The sequence below is a fragment of the Eucyclogobius newberryi genome, unplaced genomic scaffold, assembly GCF_026437365.1.
Source record: "Eucyclogobius newberryi isolate DKJ021-1_F unplaced genomic scaffold, fEucNew1.0.hap1 SCAF_13, whole genome shotgun sequence".
In the NCBI taxonomy this organism is placed as follows: Eukaryota; Metazoa; Chordata; class Actinopteri; order Gobiiformes; family Gobiidae; genus Eucyclogobius; species Eucyclogobius newberryi.
The window spans coordinates 15,782,363-15,798,250 of record NW_027315757.1 but is presented as its reverse complement, the minus strand read 5'-3'; the positions used below and the strand labels follow the sequence as shown (position 1 = coordinate 15,798,250).

At 40.7% G+C, this 15,888-nt stretch overlaps 1 protein-coding gene across 1 annotated transcript; it reads left to right on the top strand.

The window, feature by feature from the left end:
* Positions 1–6,051: 6,051 nt before the first annotated feature.
* Positions 6,052–15,739, top strand: LOC140358053 (ras-related protein Rab-35). Its single transcript, XM_072442700.1, has 6 exons — positions 6,052–6,180; positions 10,229–10,279; positions 10,422–10,545; positions 11,330–11,454; positions 11,585–11,709; positions 14,494–15,739. Exons 1-6 carry the CDS (start codon positions 6,126–6,128, stop codon positions 14,641–14,643), a joined length of 630 nt encoding a protein of 209 aa, XP_072298801.1. The 5' UTR covers positions 6,052–6,125; the 3' UTR covers positions 14,644–15,739.
* Positions 15,740–15,888: the final 149 nt, after the last annotated feature.

The following is a 15,888-nucleotide window of genomic DNA, read 5'->3' as shown; positions in this document are numbered from 1 at the left end:
CAGACTCAAAAATACCTGTGAAAATATGAAAATACCTTTTTATAACAAAGACCGCGGTAAAATTACCCTCAGCTCGGCCCTTGAACGCCTCTTTAACCCTTGAACGCCTCTTTAACCCTTGAACGCCTCTTTAACCCACCCTCAGCTCGGCCCTTGAATGCCTCGCGCTCGTTTCCGGGTTCGCGGTGTGGTGTTTCCCCACGGGGCCCTGAAGGCGGCGGCGCATGGATCTCCGGCGGGATTGAGGCAGGTGTGGTCAGGCTGCGTTCACGTCCGCGCACCGGGATCCAGAGCTCACACCGCACGGAGCCCAGACCCGCGCACACCGGCCCCCCGCGACCACCGGCCCCGACACCGCAAAGTAAGACGCGTTTTTCCGCCGCTAAAGCGAAAAGTTCCCGTGAAGTTTTCCCGGTTTCGGCCGCTGCGCTTGAAAAGGGCCGCGTCACGATCGCTTTCGCTTCGCTTTCGCTGTGGGTGTTTTACGAGTTTGTCACGACATGTTTGGAGTGTCGTGTCCTTTTTTGAGACTTGTTTGTAGTTTGTTTCCTCCGTAAACACTTTAGTTGAGCTCGTGTTTGACAAAATAACTTTGGTCGCGTTCGGCCGCCCACCGCGCGCGCGGAATGCGCGGATCATTCACGCCGCGTTTCCTCAATAAAACGGGTCATTTCAGTTGTTTTAACGCGTTTAAAGTTTGTTTTTTGTCTAAATCCCGCGTTGAAGGTGAAAGTGAAGATAACCGCGATGTGAGTTCACTGTAGGAACTGGATTTACATTAGTTTTTCCAGATGTACCTTTTAAAATTAAGGTTTTTTTGGCATAAAAGTAAAAGCCTCGGGTACACGAGTGACGTCAGATATTTCACACTATTCTGTGTGAAATATTCTTTTTTTTAATTTATTGAGTGCCTGCGTGATGTCACGCAGGCACTATATGTTCTTGTATTTTGAGTGATGTCACGCATTTTTTATTATTATTATTATTATATTTTCCATGATTTTCCAACTTGTACGTTTAGCAGTATTTTCAAACGTATTAGTACTTTATATATATATGAATTAGGGCATTATGAGTGTCTGCGGAATTCTTTAGGCTTTATTCTTTAGGCTTTATTCTTTAGGCTTTATTCTTTAGGCTTTATTCTTTAGGCTTTATTCTTTAGGCTTTATTCTTTAGGCTTTATTCTTTAGACTTTATTCTTTAGGCTTTAGTCTTTAGGCTTTATTATTTAGACTTTATTCTTTAGATTATTCTTTAGGCTTTATTCTTTAGGCTTTATTCTTTAGGCTTTATTCTTTAGGCTTTATTCTTTAGGCTTTATTCTTTAGACTTTATTCTTTAGATTATTCTTTAGGCTTTATTCTTTAGGCTTTATTATTTAGGCTTTATTCTTTAGACTTTATTCTTTATTCTTTAGGCTTTATTCTTTAGACTATTCTTTAGGCTTTATTCTTTATTCTTTAGACTTTATTCTTTAGGCTTTATTCTTTAGGCTTTATTCTTTATTCTTTAGTCTTTATTCTTTAGGCTTGATTCTTTAGGCTTTATTCTTTAGACTTTATTCTTTAGACTTTATTCTTTAGGCTTTATTCTTTATTCTTTAGTCTTTAGTCTTTATTCTTTAGGCTTGATTCTTTAGGCTTTATTCTTTAGACTTTATTCTTTAGGCTTTATTCTTTAGACTTTATTCTTTAGGCTTTATTCTTTAGGCTTTATTCTTTAGGCTTTATTCTTTAGGCTTTATTATTTAGGCTTTATTCTTTAGGCTTTATTCTTTAGGCTTTATTCTTTAGACTATTCTTTAGGCTTTATTCTTTATTCTTTAGACTTTATTCTTTAGGCTTTATTCTTTAGACTTTATTCTTTAGGCTTTATTCTTTAGACTTTATTCTTTAGGCTTTATTCTTTAGACTTTATTCTTTAGGCTTTATTCTTTAGGCTTTATTCTTTAGGCTTTATTATGTAGACTTTATTCTTTAGGCTTTATTATTTAGGCTTTATTCTTTAGACTTTATTCTTTATTCTTTAGGCTTTATTCTTTAGACTATTCTTTAGGCTTTATTCTTTAGACTTTATTCTTTAGGCTTTATTCTTTAGGCTTTATTCTTTAGGCTTTATTCTTTATTCTTTAGGCTTTATTCTTTAGACTATTCTTTAGGCTTTATTCTTTAGACTTTATTCTTTAGGCTTTATTCTTTAGGCTTTATTCTTTAGGCTTTATTCTTTAGGCTTTATTCTTTATTCTTTAGGCTTTATTCTTTAGACTTTATTCTTTAGGCTTTAGACTTTATTCTTTAGACTTTAGACTTTATTCTTTAGGCTTTATTCTTTAGGCTTTATTCTTTAGGCTTTATTCTTTAGGCTTTATTCTTTAGACTTTATTCTTTAGACTTTATTCTTTAGACTTTATTCTTTAGGCTTTATTCTTTAGACTTTATTCTTTAGGCTTTAGACTTTATTCTTTAGACTTTAGGCTTTATTCTTTAGACTTTATTCTTTAGACTTTATTCTTTAGGCTTTATTCTTTAGACTTTATTCTTTAGACTTTATTCTTTAGGCTTTATTCTTTAGACTTTATTCTTCAGACTTTATTCTTTAGACTTTATTCTTTAGACTTTATTCTTTAGGCTTTATTCTTTAGGCTTTATTCTTTAGACTTTATTCTTTAGGCTTTATTCTTTAGGCTTTATTCTTTAGGCTTTATTCTTTAGACTTTATTCTTTAGACTTTATTCTTTAGACTTTATTCTTTAGGCTTTATTCTTTAGACTTTATTCTTTAGACTTTATTCTTTAGACTTTATTCTTTAGTCTTTATTCTTTAGACTTTATTCTTTAGGCTTTATTCTTCAGACTTTATTCTTTAGACTTTATTCTTTAGACTTTATTCTTTAGGCTTTATTCTTTAGGCTTTATTCTTTAGGCTTTATTCTTTAGACTTTATTCTTTAGACTTTATTCTTTAGGCTTTATTCTTTAGGCTTTATTCTTTAGGCTTTATTCTTTAGACTTTATTCTTTAGACTTTATTCTTTAGACTTTATTCTTTAGGCTTTATTCTTTAGACTTTATTCTTTAGACTTTATTCTTTAGACTTTATTCTTTAGTCTTTATTCTTTAGACTTTATTCTTTAGGCTTTATTCTTTAGGCTTTATTCTTTAGGCTTTATTCTTTAGACTTTATTCTTTAGGCTTTATTCTTTAGGCTTTATTCTTTAGGCTTTATTCTTTAGGCTTTATTCTTTAGGCTTTTGTGACGGAGCCAGTCGGGAGAGAGGGAGATACACACACGTGTGGGGGAGAGAGAGTGAGAGACGCAGACACTCTAGCAATGGCTTCAGCCTTTGCAAATTTTCTAGTTCAAAACGTTATTTCTGATCGAGGCAAAATCCAGATTTTCTTACACATTTTATTTTTTATTTTACAGGACAATTTAATTTTTTTAAATTTTGACTACAGCTATATTTCATACTTTACCACATGTTATACTTTTATACTTTTGTCAAGCTCAAAGACAAATTTGAGGCTTGAAACTGATCACTTTCCCCCATCCTTTTGTAGAAACACAAATGTACGGACATTTGTTCCCTGGTAATTCAGATTTAATGCTTATGTTGGTTATAAAGACTTAAAAGCCGAAACATTTAGAACTAATAACATCAGTCAGTGATTAGAAATGTGTTAATTATTCCTCACTTTGGAACATTCAGACGACGGAGCTTTAAAGGGTTTATCAGTCGTCTTACATCGTCGTATAATCCGTGTTTATTGAAAGACAAATGCAATTTTCTCCGTAAACTAAAGCAAGTAAAACAAATGTGCTCCCGGCCGTGTTTAAGACGTCACAAACTGCACATTTTCACAAAAAGAGCTGATTTAAAGTCTCTATAACATGTTAAACTTCACATTTCACTAAAACGCTCTGAACACAATTATATTTCAGATTTGACTCAACATTTGTCCCGCTTGTCCCAGTTTGACTGTTTGTGTAAAGTTTATAATTGTACTTAAGAGTTCTTCTATTAAGAGTGTTTTTTAAACTTCCTTTAAGTTATCTGTCCTTTTCCTCTGTATCTACTGCGTTGCAACAATGAAATTTCCCCATGTGTGGACAATAAAGGAATATCTTCTCTTATTTCCTGGTTGGACGTGAGAAAAGTGTAGAATGTTGTGTTGTCATAGTATTGTCTGAGACGCTACAAAATAATATCAATGTTCATTTTTGTCACTATCGCCACATCAATGGAATAATACAAATGTGGTCGACCCGGTGTGTTTTATGACGTCTTCTTCTTTGGTGTTTTATGGCGGTTGGTATCCAAGGGTTACATTGTGTTTTATGATGAGCTCCGTAGAAGGACGCTCCACGTTATGATGTCATCAAGTCATCCACACGTTAGGACGTGGCCGTAATGTGACACTTGGATACAAACGGCCATAAAACACCAAAGAAGAAGAAGAAGATGAAGCGTTTCATCTTCAGTGTTGCGTCGGCGCCGTGTGCCAGCGTCACCACCAGGGGAGCGCTTCCTGTTTTTGTGGAACCCGCCTCTGGTTGGTCACTACTTCCTTTTTTAAGTGAGACCAGAGTCCACGAGGTGACGGGGGGGGGGGTGGCTCAGCGTTTCCATGACAGTGAGAAGGGTTAAAGCGCGTGCCACTCGTCCTGAGCCTGGAAAAGGGCGGGGCTTATCCCATGCTTCAGGGATAAGCTGCAACATGAAGTTGTTGTTATTATTATGATTATAATACAAAATATGAATAATAAATATGGTTAGCTAACAGTGGTAAATGTCGACTCTTTCTGGACAAACACACATCAATGTTTATGAAGTCCTGAAAATAAAGTCAAACATTAGACATAAGTTTGTTTATCATTTTAGGAAGTTTAATGAAAAGGGCGTGAACAAAAAGGAAGGAGCCCTTGTTTCTATTCGACACTGACAATGACACAGCACATTAAAGCTCAACCTCTGGACCACTTTCACCATCCATGTTTCATCATCTTCCTCTGACATGTTCATCTTCCTCTCTGACATTTTCATTGTTCTGTTTTATTCTGGCTTTAGTGTCGTTTGTAAAGCAGAGTTTGAGTCTGGATCAGGGATTGACGATTATGAGGTTAATCGTGATTATTCAGGTCACAATGTGATCGTAAGAACCAAAAAATACTACGGTGATAAAAGTCCTTTGTTCAATATTCACCCCAATCTTTGGGGTTTAGCATGGCGGTCACCGCCATGACCAAAAGATACCACCAGGTCTTAAGATCTCCACCACAGGCGACACCCACAGTTCGATGTCGCTGCGAAACGTCACACGGTCACAGTTGGATGTAAACTCCACACTCGCTCTTTCCCCCCGCGCTCACATGACCAGGCGTGGCCAGATAAAGGAGGAAGCCATTTGTGACTCGACTGTTGTTACTTTAGGTCAATGGAGCCTCATCATGAACCTGAACGTGTTAAAGAGACAACCCTCCAGCTAAAGCGCTCCTGGCTCACGCTGCAACTGTTGTTTTAGTCAAACGATCATTTGTGTTGAGACTTTTTAAATACATTATCAGCAAAAAACAGGTTGAAATATGTTACTATGTGAACGGAATGCTTCTCGAGGGGGAATCTTTACGGAGAAAGTGTGTAGCTGTGTGTGATTGATGAAAATCTGAAATGTTGCTTTAATAACGCCACAGTCTTTGTTATAAAACATCTTTCGATGTTTTAGAGTCCAGAATGTCCCTCGCCGCCGCTCGCCTTCTTAACTCTGACCCACTTGTGACTTCTGTCTTTTCTGTTTCTCTGTTTCAGCTCCTTTTTAAAACCGGACCAGGAAGTGGCGCCCGGGAACTCGCCACAAAACAGGAACTGCTTTACGCATTTATTCATAAAAAGTGTGACGGACGATAAAACCTCCTCGTCCTGCGGCGGTAACAAAGGCGAGGACGTCCCGGCGCTGCGTCCGGCGATGAGCTTCACGGGACGCATCCCCGCGACGCGTCATGGAGCGTGAAGCGGCCCGCAGCTAGCGGCGCGGAATGAGCCGTGCACGGGCCGCGCCCCCACGCCACGCCCGAGAGGGAAGAGTCCAGGAAGAGTCGCAGTGTTTCTGTTTGGAGGCGTGGTCACGATGGCGGGGAAAGACTACAACCACCTGTTCAAGCTGCTCATCATTGGAGACTCCAGTGAGTGACCTTCAGTTTGTCTGTGAAGGTCGAGCGCAGGAAGTGCTGTGAAAACGCAGAGCTCCACTTCCTGCCCCGGTCACACATGGTCAGATTTACACGTCTCTGGTCACGCCCCCTGACCCTTGTGGCCAGCCTCAGGCACACCGCTGCAACGTGACCTCATCAGCTTCTGGATGTAGCGCGCCTCTGAGGGGGGCGGAGTCATAATCTTATGATAATTGCTCGTTAAAACAGATTTGTGAGAGAAACGGGTCGTTAGTGTTTCATATCTTTGAGATCAGGTCATGGAAAATGTGAGAGGAAAAAAAGTGGATTTTTTTTCCCGCACACATACATATGTTGACACACACTTTTACCCACACTTTTACATATATTTACACACACTTTTACATATATTTACACACACTTTTACATATATTTACCCACACTTTTACATATATTTACACACACCTTTTACATATATTTATACACACTTTTACCCACACTTTTACATATATTTACCCACACTTTTACATATATTTACCCACACTTTTACATATATTTACACACACCTTTTACATATATTTACACACACTTTTACCCACACTTTTACATATATTTATACACACTTTTACATATATTTATACACACTTTTACATATATTTATACACACTTTTACATATATTTACACACACTTTTACATATATTTACACACACTTTTACATATATTTACACACACCTTTTACATATATTTACACACACCTTTTACATATATTTACACACACTTTTACCCACACTTTTACATATATTTACACACACTTTTACCCACACTTTTACATATATTTACCCACACCTTTTACATATATTTACACACACCTTTTACATATATTTACACACACTTTTACCCACACTTTTACATATATTTATACACACTTTTACATATATTTATACACACTTTTACATATATTTATACACACTTTTACATATATTTACACACACTTTTACATATATTTACACACACCTTTTACATATATTTACACACACTTTTACCCACACTTTTACATATATTTACCCACACTTTTACATATATTTACACACACTTTTACCCACACTTTTACATATATTTACACACTTTTACATATATTTACCCACACTTTTACATATATTTACACACACTTTTACATATATTTATACACACTTTTACATATATTTATACACTTTTACATATATTTACACACTTTTACATATATTTATACACACTTTTACATATATTTATACACTTTTACATATATTTATACAATACACACTTTTACATATATTTATACACTTTTACATATATTTATACACTTTTACATATATTTATACACTTTTACATATATTTACACACTTTTACATATATTTACACACACTTTTACATATATTTATACACACTTTTACATATATTTATACACACTTTTACATATATTTATACACTTTTACATATATTTACACTTTTACATATATTTATACACACTTTTACATATATTTATACACTTTTACATATATTTACACACTTTTACATATATTTACACACACTTTTACATATATTTATACACACTTTTACATATATTTATACACTTTTACATATATTTACACACTTTTACATATATTTACACACACTTTTACATATATTTATACACACTTTTACATATATTTATACACTTTTACATATATTTATACAATACACACTTTTACATATATTTATACACTTTTACATATATTTACACACTTTTACATATATTTACACACACTTTTACATATATTTATACACACTTTTACATATATTTATACACTTTTACATATATTTATACAATACACACTTTTACATATATTTACACACACTTTTACATATATTTACACACACTTTTACATATATTTACACACACTTTTACATATATTTATACACACTTTTACATATATTTACACACACTTTTACATATATTTATACACTTTTACATATATTTACACACTTTTACATATATTTACACACACTTTTACATATATTTATACACACTTTTACATATATTTACACACACTTTTACATATATTTATACAATACACACTTTTACATATATTTACACACACTTTTACATATATTTATACACACTTTTACATATATTTACACACACTTTTACATATATTTATACAATACACACTTTTACATATATTTACACACACTTTTACATATATTTATACACACTTTTACATATATTTACACACTTTTACATATATTTATACAATACACACTTTTACATATATTTACACACACTTTTACATATATTTATACACACTTTTACATATATTTACACACACTTTTACATATATTTACACACACTTTTACATATATTTACACACACTTTTACCCACACTTTTACATATATTTACATTTACACACACTTTTACATATATTTACACACACATTTACTCATACAGACATGTGTTCTAATAATGGGAGGGGCCCTCGTTTTACCAGTGGCAGAGCTTTTAATAGAAACTGAAGCTTGTTTAAATGTGACACACACACACACACTCTCGCACACACTAGAACACACACACACACGGCTCATAAATGTAAAGGATTTAGACGTGACACGCCTTTACGGGGGTTTTCCACTGGAGACAAATGACTCGCACGTCGTGATAAATCTGGGGAAAAACATCTGACATAAATAGAGGCGGAAATAAAGACAACGATGTGATTGTTGTGAACATCGAGTTTATCGTTTCTAGTAAATAATGCTTCAATAAGAGCTGATAGAAATGAAAATTGTTGATGATTTGACGGGCATTTTGCATTTGTCTGATCATTAAACCTCAACTAACGAGTTCAAAGTCACATTTCTGTTGCGTCGACATAACATTGTCTGAATATCGTTTTCTTTTTGTCTATTGCCCGCAAACAAACTAAATACATCGCAATTCGGGGCAAACGCTGCAGTGTTGGAAACGGTTGCAATGTTCGTACTTTAGTTTAAATGAATAAAAACACTTCTAAAACGGTCAGTTATTATTTTAAATCCTGATTATCAATTTAAACATTGTTGACGTCCCTAATCTCAAGAACGCCGTAGAATAAGTACTTGACCGTTCCTCACTTTCCTGCTCCTGACCTCCTCCGGCTCGGCCTCGAGTTTTCATCCTCGAGTTCCGCGTCTCGTGTTGACTCTAAATCATTCCATGCCAAATATAATAAAATCTACACTGCACGCGCCATTAAACACGGCGTTCTCTCCGAGTCTGAGGGTTTGAGTTCCATCAAATGTAACAAACACATCCTGAAACGCAATTTATAAAACATTTAACCCATTTGTGATGCTGCACTTTACCTCTTTAAAAAGGTGCACTGTGTATGGTCTGTCGCCTGAAATAATCCACAGTATGACTTTAAACTTGTCCTACTTGCATTCATTCAACGACTTAAACCTCTTAAGAACGTGTTCGCCTTGTCACAGATCTGAACTGTGAACTTCAAACAGAATCCAACAGTTGAGATGCACAGATTTTACATTTCCTAAAGTCGTTTGCCTGCGTGACATCGATTGTTTCCACGAAGCGAGTGTCACGATATCGTATCCAGGCCTATCATCGTGAGGGAACGAGCTCACCACGGACCGTCTGACTGACCCGTCATTTAGATTTAGATTGATCAGTTTAGGGATTATTAGCTTGATTAATTAGTTTAGAACGCAAAAACCAGATGAAGTTGAAGTGAAGCGTTCAAATTTACTCAAACTTGCGCATTTTGCGCGTCATTTTCCTGCAGTCATGGCCCTAGTCTGAGTCGTGGAACGTCTTTTCTCACCTCGTGGAACGTTCTGGAGCTTGCCTCTGGACCAGCTCAACATCATCCCGTTACTAAATAAGTCGACAGTCATTTCAATCGATCGGTCGCGATGAATCCGCCTCAAATTTGACGATTCTTCGCACATACCGCAGAATCCTCCATCTCTCTCGCTCCGTGTGAACTGGAATTATCACGATTGTCCATAAATCGTTTGTCTCACGTTGTGTTCCGTTTGCTTTCCAGACGTGGGGAAAAGCAGCCTCCTCCTTCGCTTCGCAGACAACTCTTTCTCCGGTGAGTCGCAACCGAAAGTTCTCACAAAGTGTGATCAGAGAGAGTTGGTTTCTATAAAACTCTTCAGACGAGTCTGGGCAGATCCAGAGATGCGGGCGACGCCCCGGAGTGAAGCATGTTGTGGCCTTTTTGTGTTTCGCAGGCAGCTACATCACGACCATCGGAGTGGACTTCAAGATCCGGACGGTGGACATCAACGGGGAGCGAGTGAAGCTGCAGATCTGGGACACGGCGGGACAAGAGCGCTTCAGGACCATCACCTCCACGTACGGGACGCGTCTACAGGGGCTGCATTGGCCCCGCATTAGTCCCGCATTAGTCCCGCATTAGTCCCGCATTAGTCCCGCATTAGTCCCGCATTAGCCCCGCATTAGCCCCGCTTTAATCCCGCTTTAGTCCCGCTTTAGTCCCGCATTAGCCCCGCATTAGCCCCGCTTTAGTCCCGCATTAGCCCCGCATTAGCCCCGCTTTAGTCCCGCATTAGCCCCGCTTTAGTCCCGCTTTAGTCCCGCATTAGCCCCGCTTTAGTCCCGCTGTAGTGCTGCATTAGTCCCGCTGTAGTCCCGCTGTAGTGCCGCTGTAGTGCTGCATTAGTCCCGCTGTAGTGCCGCTGTAGTGCCGCTGTAGTCCCGCTGTAGTCCCGCTGTAGTCCCGCTGTAGTCCCGCTGTAGTCCCGCTGTAGTGCCGCTGTAGTGCCGCTGTAGTCCCGCTGTAGTCCCGCTGTAGTGCCGCTGTAGTGCCGCTGTAGTGCCGCTGTAGTGCCGCTGTAGTGCCGCTGTAGTCCCGCTGTAGTGCCGCTGTAGTGCTGCATTAGTCCCGCTGTAGTCCCGCTGTAGTCCCGCTGTAGTGCCGCTGTAGTGCCGCAGTAGTCCCGCTGTAGTCCCGCTGTAGTCCCGCTGTAGTCCCGCTGTAGTCCCGCTGTAGTCCCGCTGTAGTCCCGCTGTAGTCCCGCTGTAGTCCCGCTGTAGTGCCGCTGTAGTCCCGCTGTAGTCCCGCTGTAGTCCCGCTTTGGACTTACATTATGTTTAACCTGAGTGTGTTTGTCTTCAGTTACTATAGAAACACACACGGTGTGATCATCGTGTACGACGTGACGAACCCCGAGTCGTTTGTGAACGTGAAGCGATGGCTCAACGAAATCTCCCAAAACTGTGACAACGTCTGCAAGATCCTGGGTGAGTCGCGGGTGGAGCGAGCGCCCGGCGGGTGGAGCGAGCGCCCGGCGGGCGCAGCGTGCGCCCGGCGGGCGCAGCGTGCGCCCGGCGGGTGGAGGAACCTTATTATCATTATTTTTTTCACGTTCAGTTGGAAACAAGAGCGACGACCCCTCCAGGCGGAAAGTGGAAACGCAGGACGCCGTGAGGTTTGGCGAGTCGGTCGGTGTGCGCGTGTTCGAGACGAGCGCCAAAGAAAACATCAACGTGGAAGAGGTACTTAAAATGCGGTTACTAAGTAAACCAGAGCAGGGGGAACAAGTATACAAGTACTCTGAACCGACACCTTAACGTGGTGGAGGGGTTTGAGCGCCCTAATGATCCCAGGAGCTATGTTGTCGGGGGCTTTAGGGCCCTGGTAGGGTCTCCCAAGGCAAACAGGTCGTAGGTGACGGGTCAGACAAAGAGCGGTTCAGAAGCCCCCTATGAAGCACAAAACAAGGCCAGTTACGTCGCCCGAATCGGCGTCACCGGGGCCCCATCCTGGAGCCAGACCTGGGGTGGCGAGCGTCTGGTGGCCGGGTCTTTCCCCACGGGGCCCGGCCGAGCAACGTGGGGCCGTCCTCCCGTGGGCCCACCACCCGCAGAAGGATCCATAAGGGGCCGGTGCAGAGAGATCTGGGCGGCAGTCGACGGCAGGGGCCTCGACGACTATAACTCTGGGGACATGGAATGTCACCTCGCTGAGGGGGAAAGAGCCTGAGCTTGTGCGGGAAGTTGAGCGATATCGACTAGATATAGTCGGCCTCACCTCGCACAGTTTGGGCTCTGGAACCCATCTCCTCGAGAGGGGCCGGACGCTCCACTTCTCTGGTGTTGCCCGCGGGCAGAGGCGGCGGGCTGGTGTGGGCTTATAGACCCTCAGCTCAGCCGCCATATGAGTTCACCCCGGTGGACGAGAGGGTCGCGTCCCTTCGCCTTTAGGTGGGGGACAGGTCTCTCACTGTTGTGGCGGCCTACGGGCCGAACAGCAGTGCAGAGTACCCGGCCTTCTTGGAGTCCTTGGGAGGGGTACTGGACAGTGCACCGACCATGGACTCTGTTGTTCTACTGGGGGACTTCAACGCCCACTTGGGTTTGGGGACCACAGGATCTCATCTCTGCTGTTTGCAGACGATGTTGTCCTGATGGCTCCATCAAACTCGGACCTGCAACATGCACTGGGACGTTTTTTTATAAAGAAACACTTTGGGCTGCGAGGTAGCTCCAAAGCTCCAAAAGGTACTGTGTGATGGTCACAGCCGAGTGTGAAGCGTCTGGGATGAGAACCAGCACCTCCAAATCCGAGGCCATGGTTCTCAGGGGGAACCATAACATTTGTTCTGCAGATGTTCATGTTGTTTGTTCTGCAGATGTTCGTGTTGTTTGTTCTGCAGATGTTCGTGTTGTTTGTTCTGCAGATGTTCGTGTTGTTTGTTCTGCAGATGTTCGTGTTGTTTGTTCTGCAGATGTTCGTGTTGTGTGTTCTGCAGATGTTCGTGTTGTGTGTTCTGCAGATGTTCGTGTTGTGTGTTCTGCAGATGTTCGTGTTTGTTCTGCAGATGTTCATGTTGTTTGTTCTGCAGATGTTCGTGTTGTGTGTTCTGCAGATGTTCGTGTTGTGTGTTCTGCAGATGTTCGTGTTGTGTGTTCTGCAGATGTTCGTGTTATGTGTTCTGCAGATGTTCATGTTGTGTGTTCTGCAGATGTTCGTGTTGTTTGTTCTGCAGATGTTCGTGTTGTTTGTTCTGCAGATGTTCGTGTTGTTCTGCAGATGTTCGTGTTGTGTGTTCTGCAGATGTTCGTGTTGTGTGTTCTGCAGATGTTCGTGTTGTGTGTTCTGCAGATGTTCGTGTTGTTTGTTCTGCAGATGTTCGTGTTGTGTGTTCTGCAGATGTTCATGTTGTGTGTTCTGCAGATGTTCATGTTGTGTGTTCTGCAGATGTTCATGTTGTGTGTTCTGCAGATGTTCATGTTGTGTGTTCTGCAGATGTTCATGTTGTGTGTTCTGCAGATGTTCATGTTGTTTGTTCTGCAGATGTTCATGTTGTTTGTTCTGCAGATGTTCATGTTGTGTGTTCTGCAGATGTTCGTGTTGTGTGTTCTGCAGATGTTCGTGTTGTGTGTTCTGCAGATGTTCGTGTTGTGTGTTCTGCAGATGTTCGTGTTGTTTGTTCTGCAGATGTTCGTGTTGTTTGTTCTGCAGATGTTCGTGTTGTTTGTTCTGCAGATGTTCGTGTTGTTTGTTCTGCAGATGTTCGTGTTGTTTGTTCTGCAGATGTTCGTGTTGTTTGTTCTGCAGATGTTCGTGTTGTGTGTTCTGCAGATGTTCGTGTTGTGTGTTCTGCAGATGTTCGTGTTGTGTGTTCTGCAGATGTTCGTGTTGTGTGTTCTGCAGATGTTCATGTTGTTTGTTCTGCAGATGTTCGTGTTGTTTGTTCTGCAGATGTTCGTGTTGTGTGTTCTGCAGATGTTCGTGTTGTGTGTTCTGCAGATGTTCGTGTTGTGTGTTCTGCAGATGTTCATGTTGTTTGTTCTGCAGATGTTCATGTTGTTTGTTCTGCAGATGTTCATGTTGTTTGTTCTGCAGATGTTCATGTTGTTTGTTCTGCAGATGTTCATGTTGTTTGTTCTGCAGATGTTCATGTTGTGTGTTCTGCAGATGTTCGTGTTGTGTGTTCTGCAGATGTTCGTGTTGTGTGTTCTGCAGATGTTCGTGTTGTGTGTTCTGCAGATGTTCGTGTTGTGTGTTCTGCAGATGTTCGTGTTGTGTGTTCTGCAGATGTTCATGTTTGTTCTGCAGATGTTCGTGTTGTTTGTTCTGCAGATGTTCGTGTTGTGTGTTCTGCAGATGTTCATGTTGTTTGTTCTGCAGATGTTCATGTTGTGTGTTCTGCAGATGTTCATGTTGTGTGTGTTCTGCAGATGTTCGTGTTGTTTGTTCTGCAGATGTTCGTGTTGTGTGTTCTGCAGATGTTCATGTTGTTTGTTCTGCAGATGTTCATGTTGTTTGTTCTGCAGATGTTCATGGAGTTCAGTCACATGGTTCTTCGGACCAAGATCCAGAATCTGAACCGAGCGGAGCGAGAGCGTGAGCGGGAGAGAGGCACCGTCAACATCAGCGCGCAACGAGACCGAGACCGGAGGAAGAGGGCCAAGAAGTGCTGCTGAGGTCCAGCGACCCCGAGGTCCAGACCGAGACCTGGGACTACTAACTGGAGAAAAAAAGACCAGAAGTGCTACAGAGACCAAATCTGGCTCAAGGACTGAGAAGTGCTGCCGAGGTCCAGGCCGAGGTCTGGGACTAAGACCCTAAGTCTGGAGGAAGGGGGTCCAGGAGGTCCAGCTCTAGACTTCAGGAGTGTCACAGTTAAAGAGTGAAGACGACTAAAGACTCTGAGCTCTGATTGGACTAAAGACTCTGAGCTCTGATTGGACAGAGCGTTCACAGATTTATCAGAGTATTTAAGTGAAAAAAGCAGGTTTAATGCACGATTCACTCTCAAATCTCAAGATGAAACACTCAAAGAACCAGACGCCATCGACCAATGAAACGACTCGAAGCGCTCGCCGTCTCCACCTCGAGTCTGGTGTACTTTTTACTGTCCAAATATTCAAATATAAATCTAATCGTGACAGAACTCGTTATAATAATATACAAACCAATCGAAATGCCACGCGATTAACTGGAGCGAAGAGTCAGAAAGACTTGATAATGAGGTCCTGAGATGGAACTAAACTGGGTCTAAACCAGGACTAAACTGGGTCTAAACCAGGACTGAAGCAGCACTTCACCAGCGTTTTTATCATTTCTTTTTGTTTACATAGATTTTAATTTAATAAAATCTTAATCTTTTTAAATGTATTTCACTGTTTGAATCAGTTTAACGCCAAAGGGTCAAATCGCTTCAGCGCAAAATATCTGATAATTAGCTTCAAAGAAGAAGACAAAAACACTTACCGTAATTTAAAAGATTGAGCCTGAAATGAACTAATAACATGTTAAAACTGTCAGTGTTTGAGATCGTGTCTAGAAAAATGACCCAAACTTGAGCGTTTGTCTGTTTTTGTATAAAGTTTTTCTTGAACGTTCCGGGCTCTAAACCTGTGTCATCATCAGCTTGTGGTTTTCGACGTTTCCAGTGTGAAAAGGGAAAAACTTAGTGCCAATAATAATAATACTTCGCCTTGTGTCCAGATAAACCACTGTTTCCTGTTTTATGTGTTCGACCCAAAGGAATAAAACCTGTGATTGTAAGAACTTAAACACGTGTCTCAAACGTTTTGTGTGCTTCAAATCGTGGCATAAGGGAGGGCATCCGACAAAGAGCCGAACCGCTGACTTCCTGCTGCAGATGCTGAAAGAAAACTCAAAGAATTCAATCCGTTTTTGGCGCCCTCTGGTGGTAAAACTGC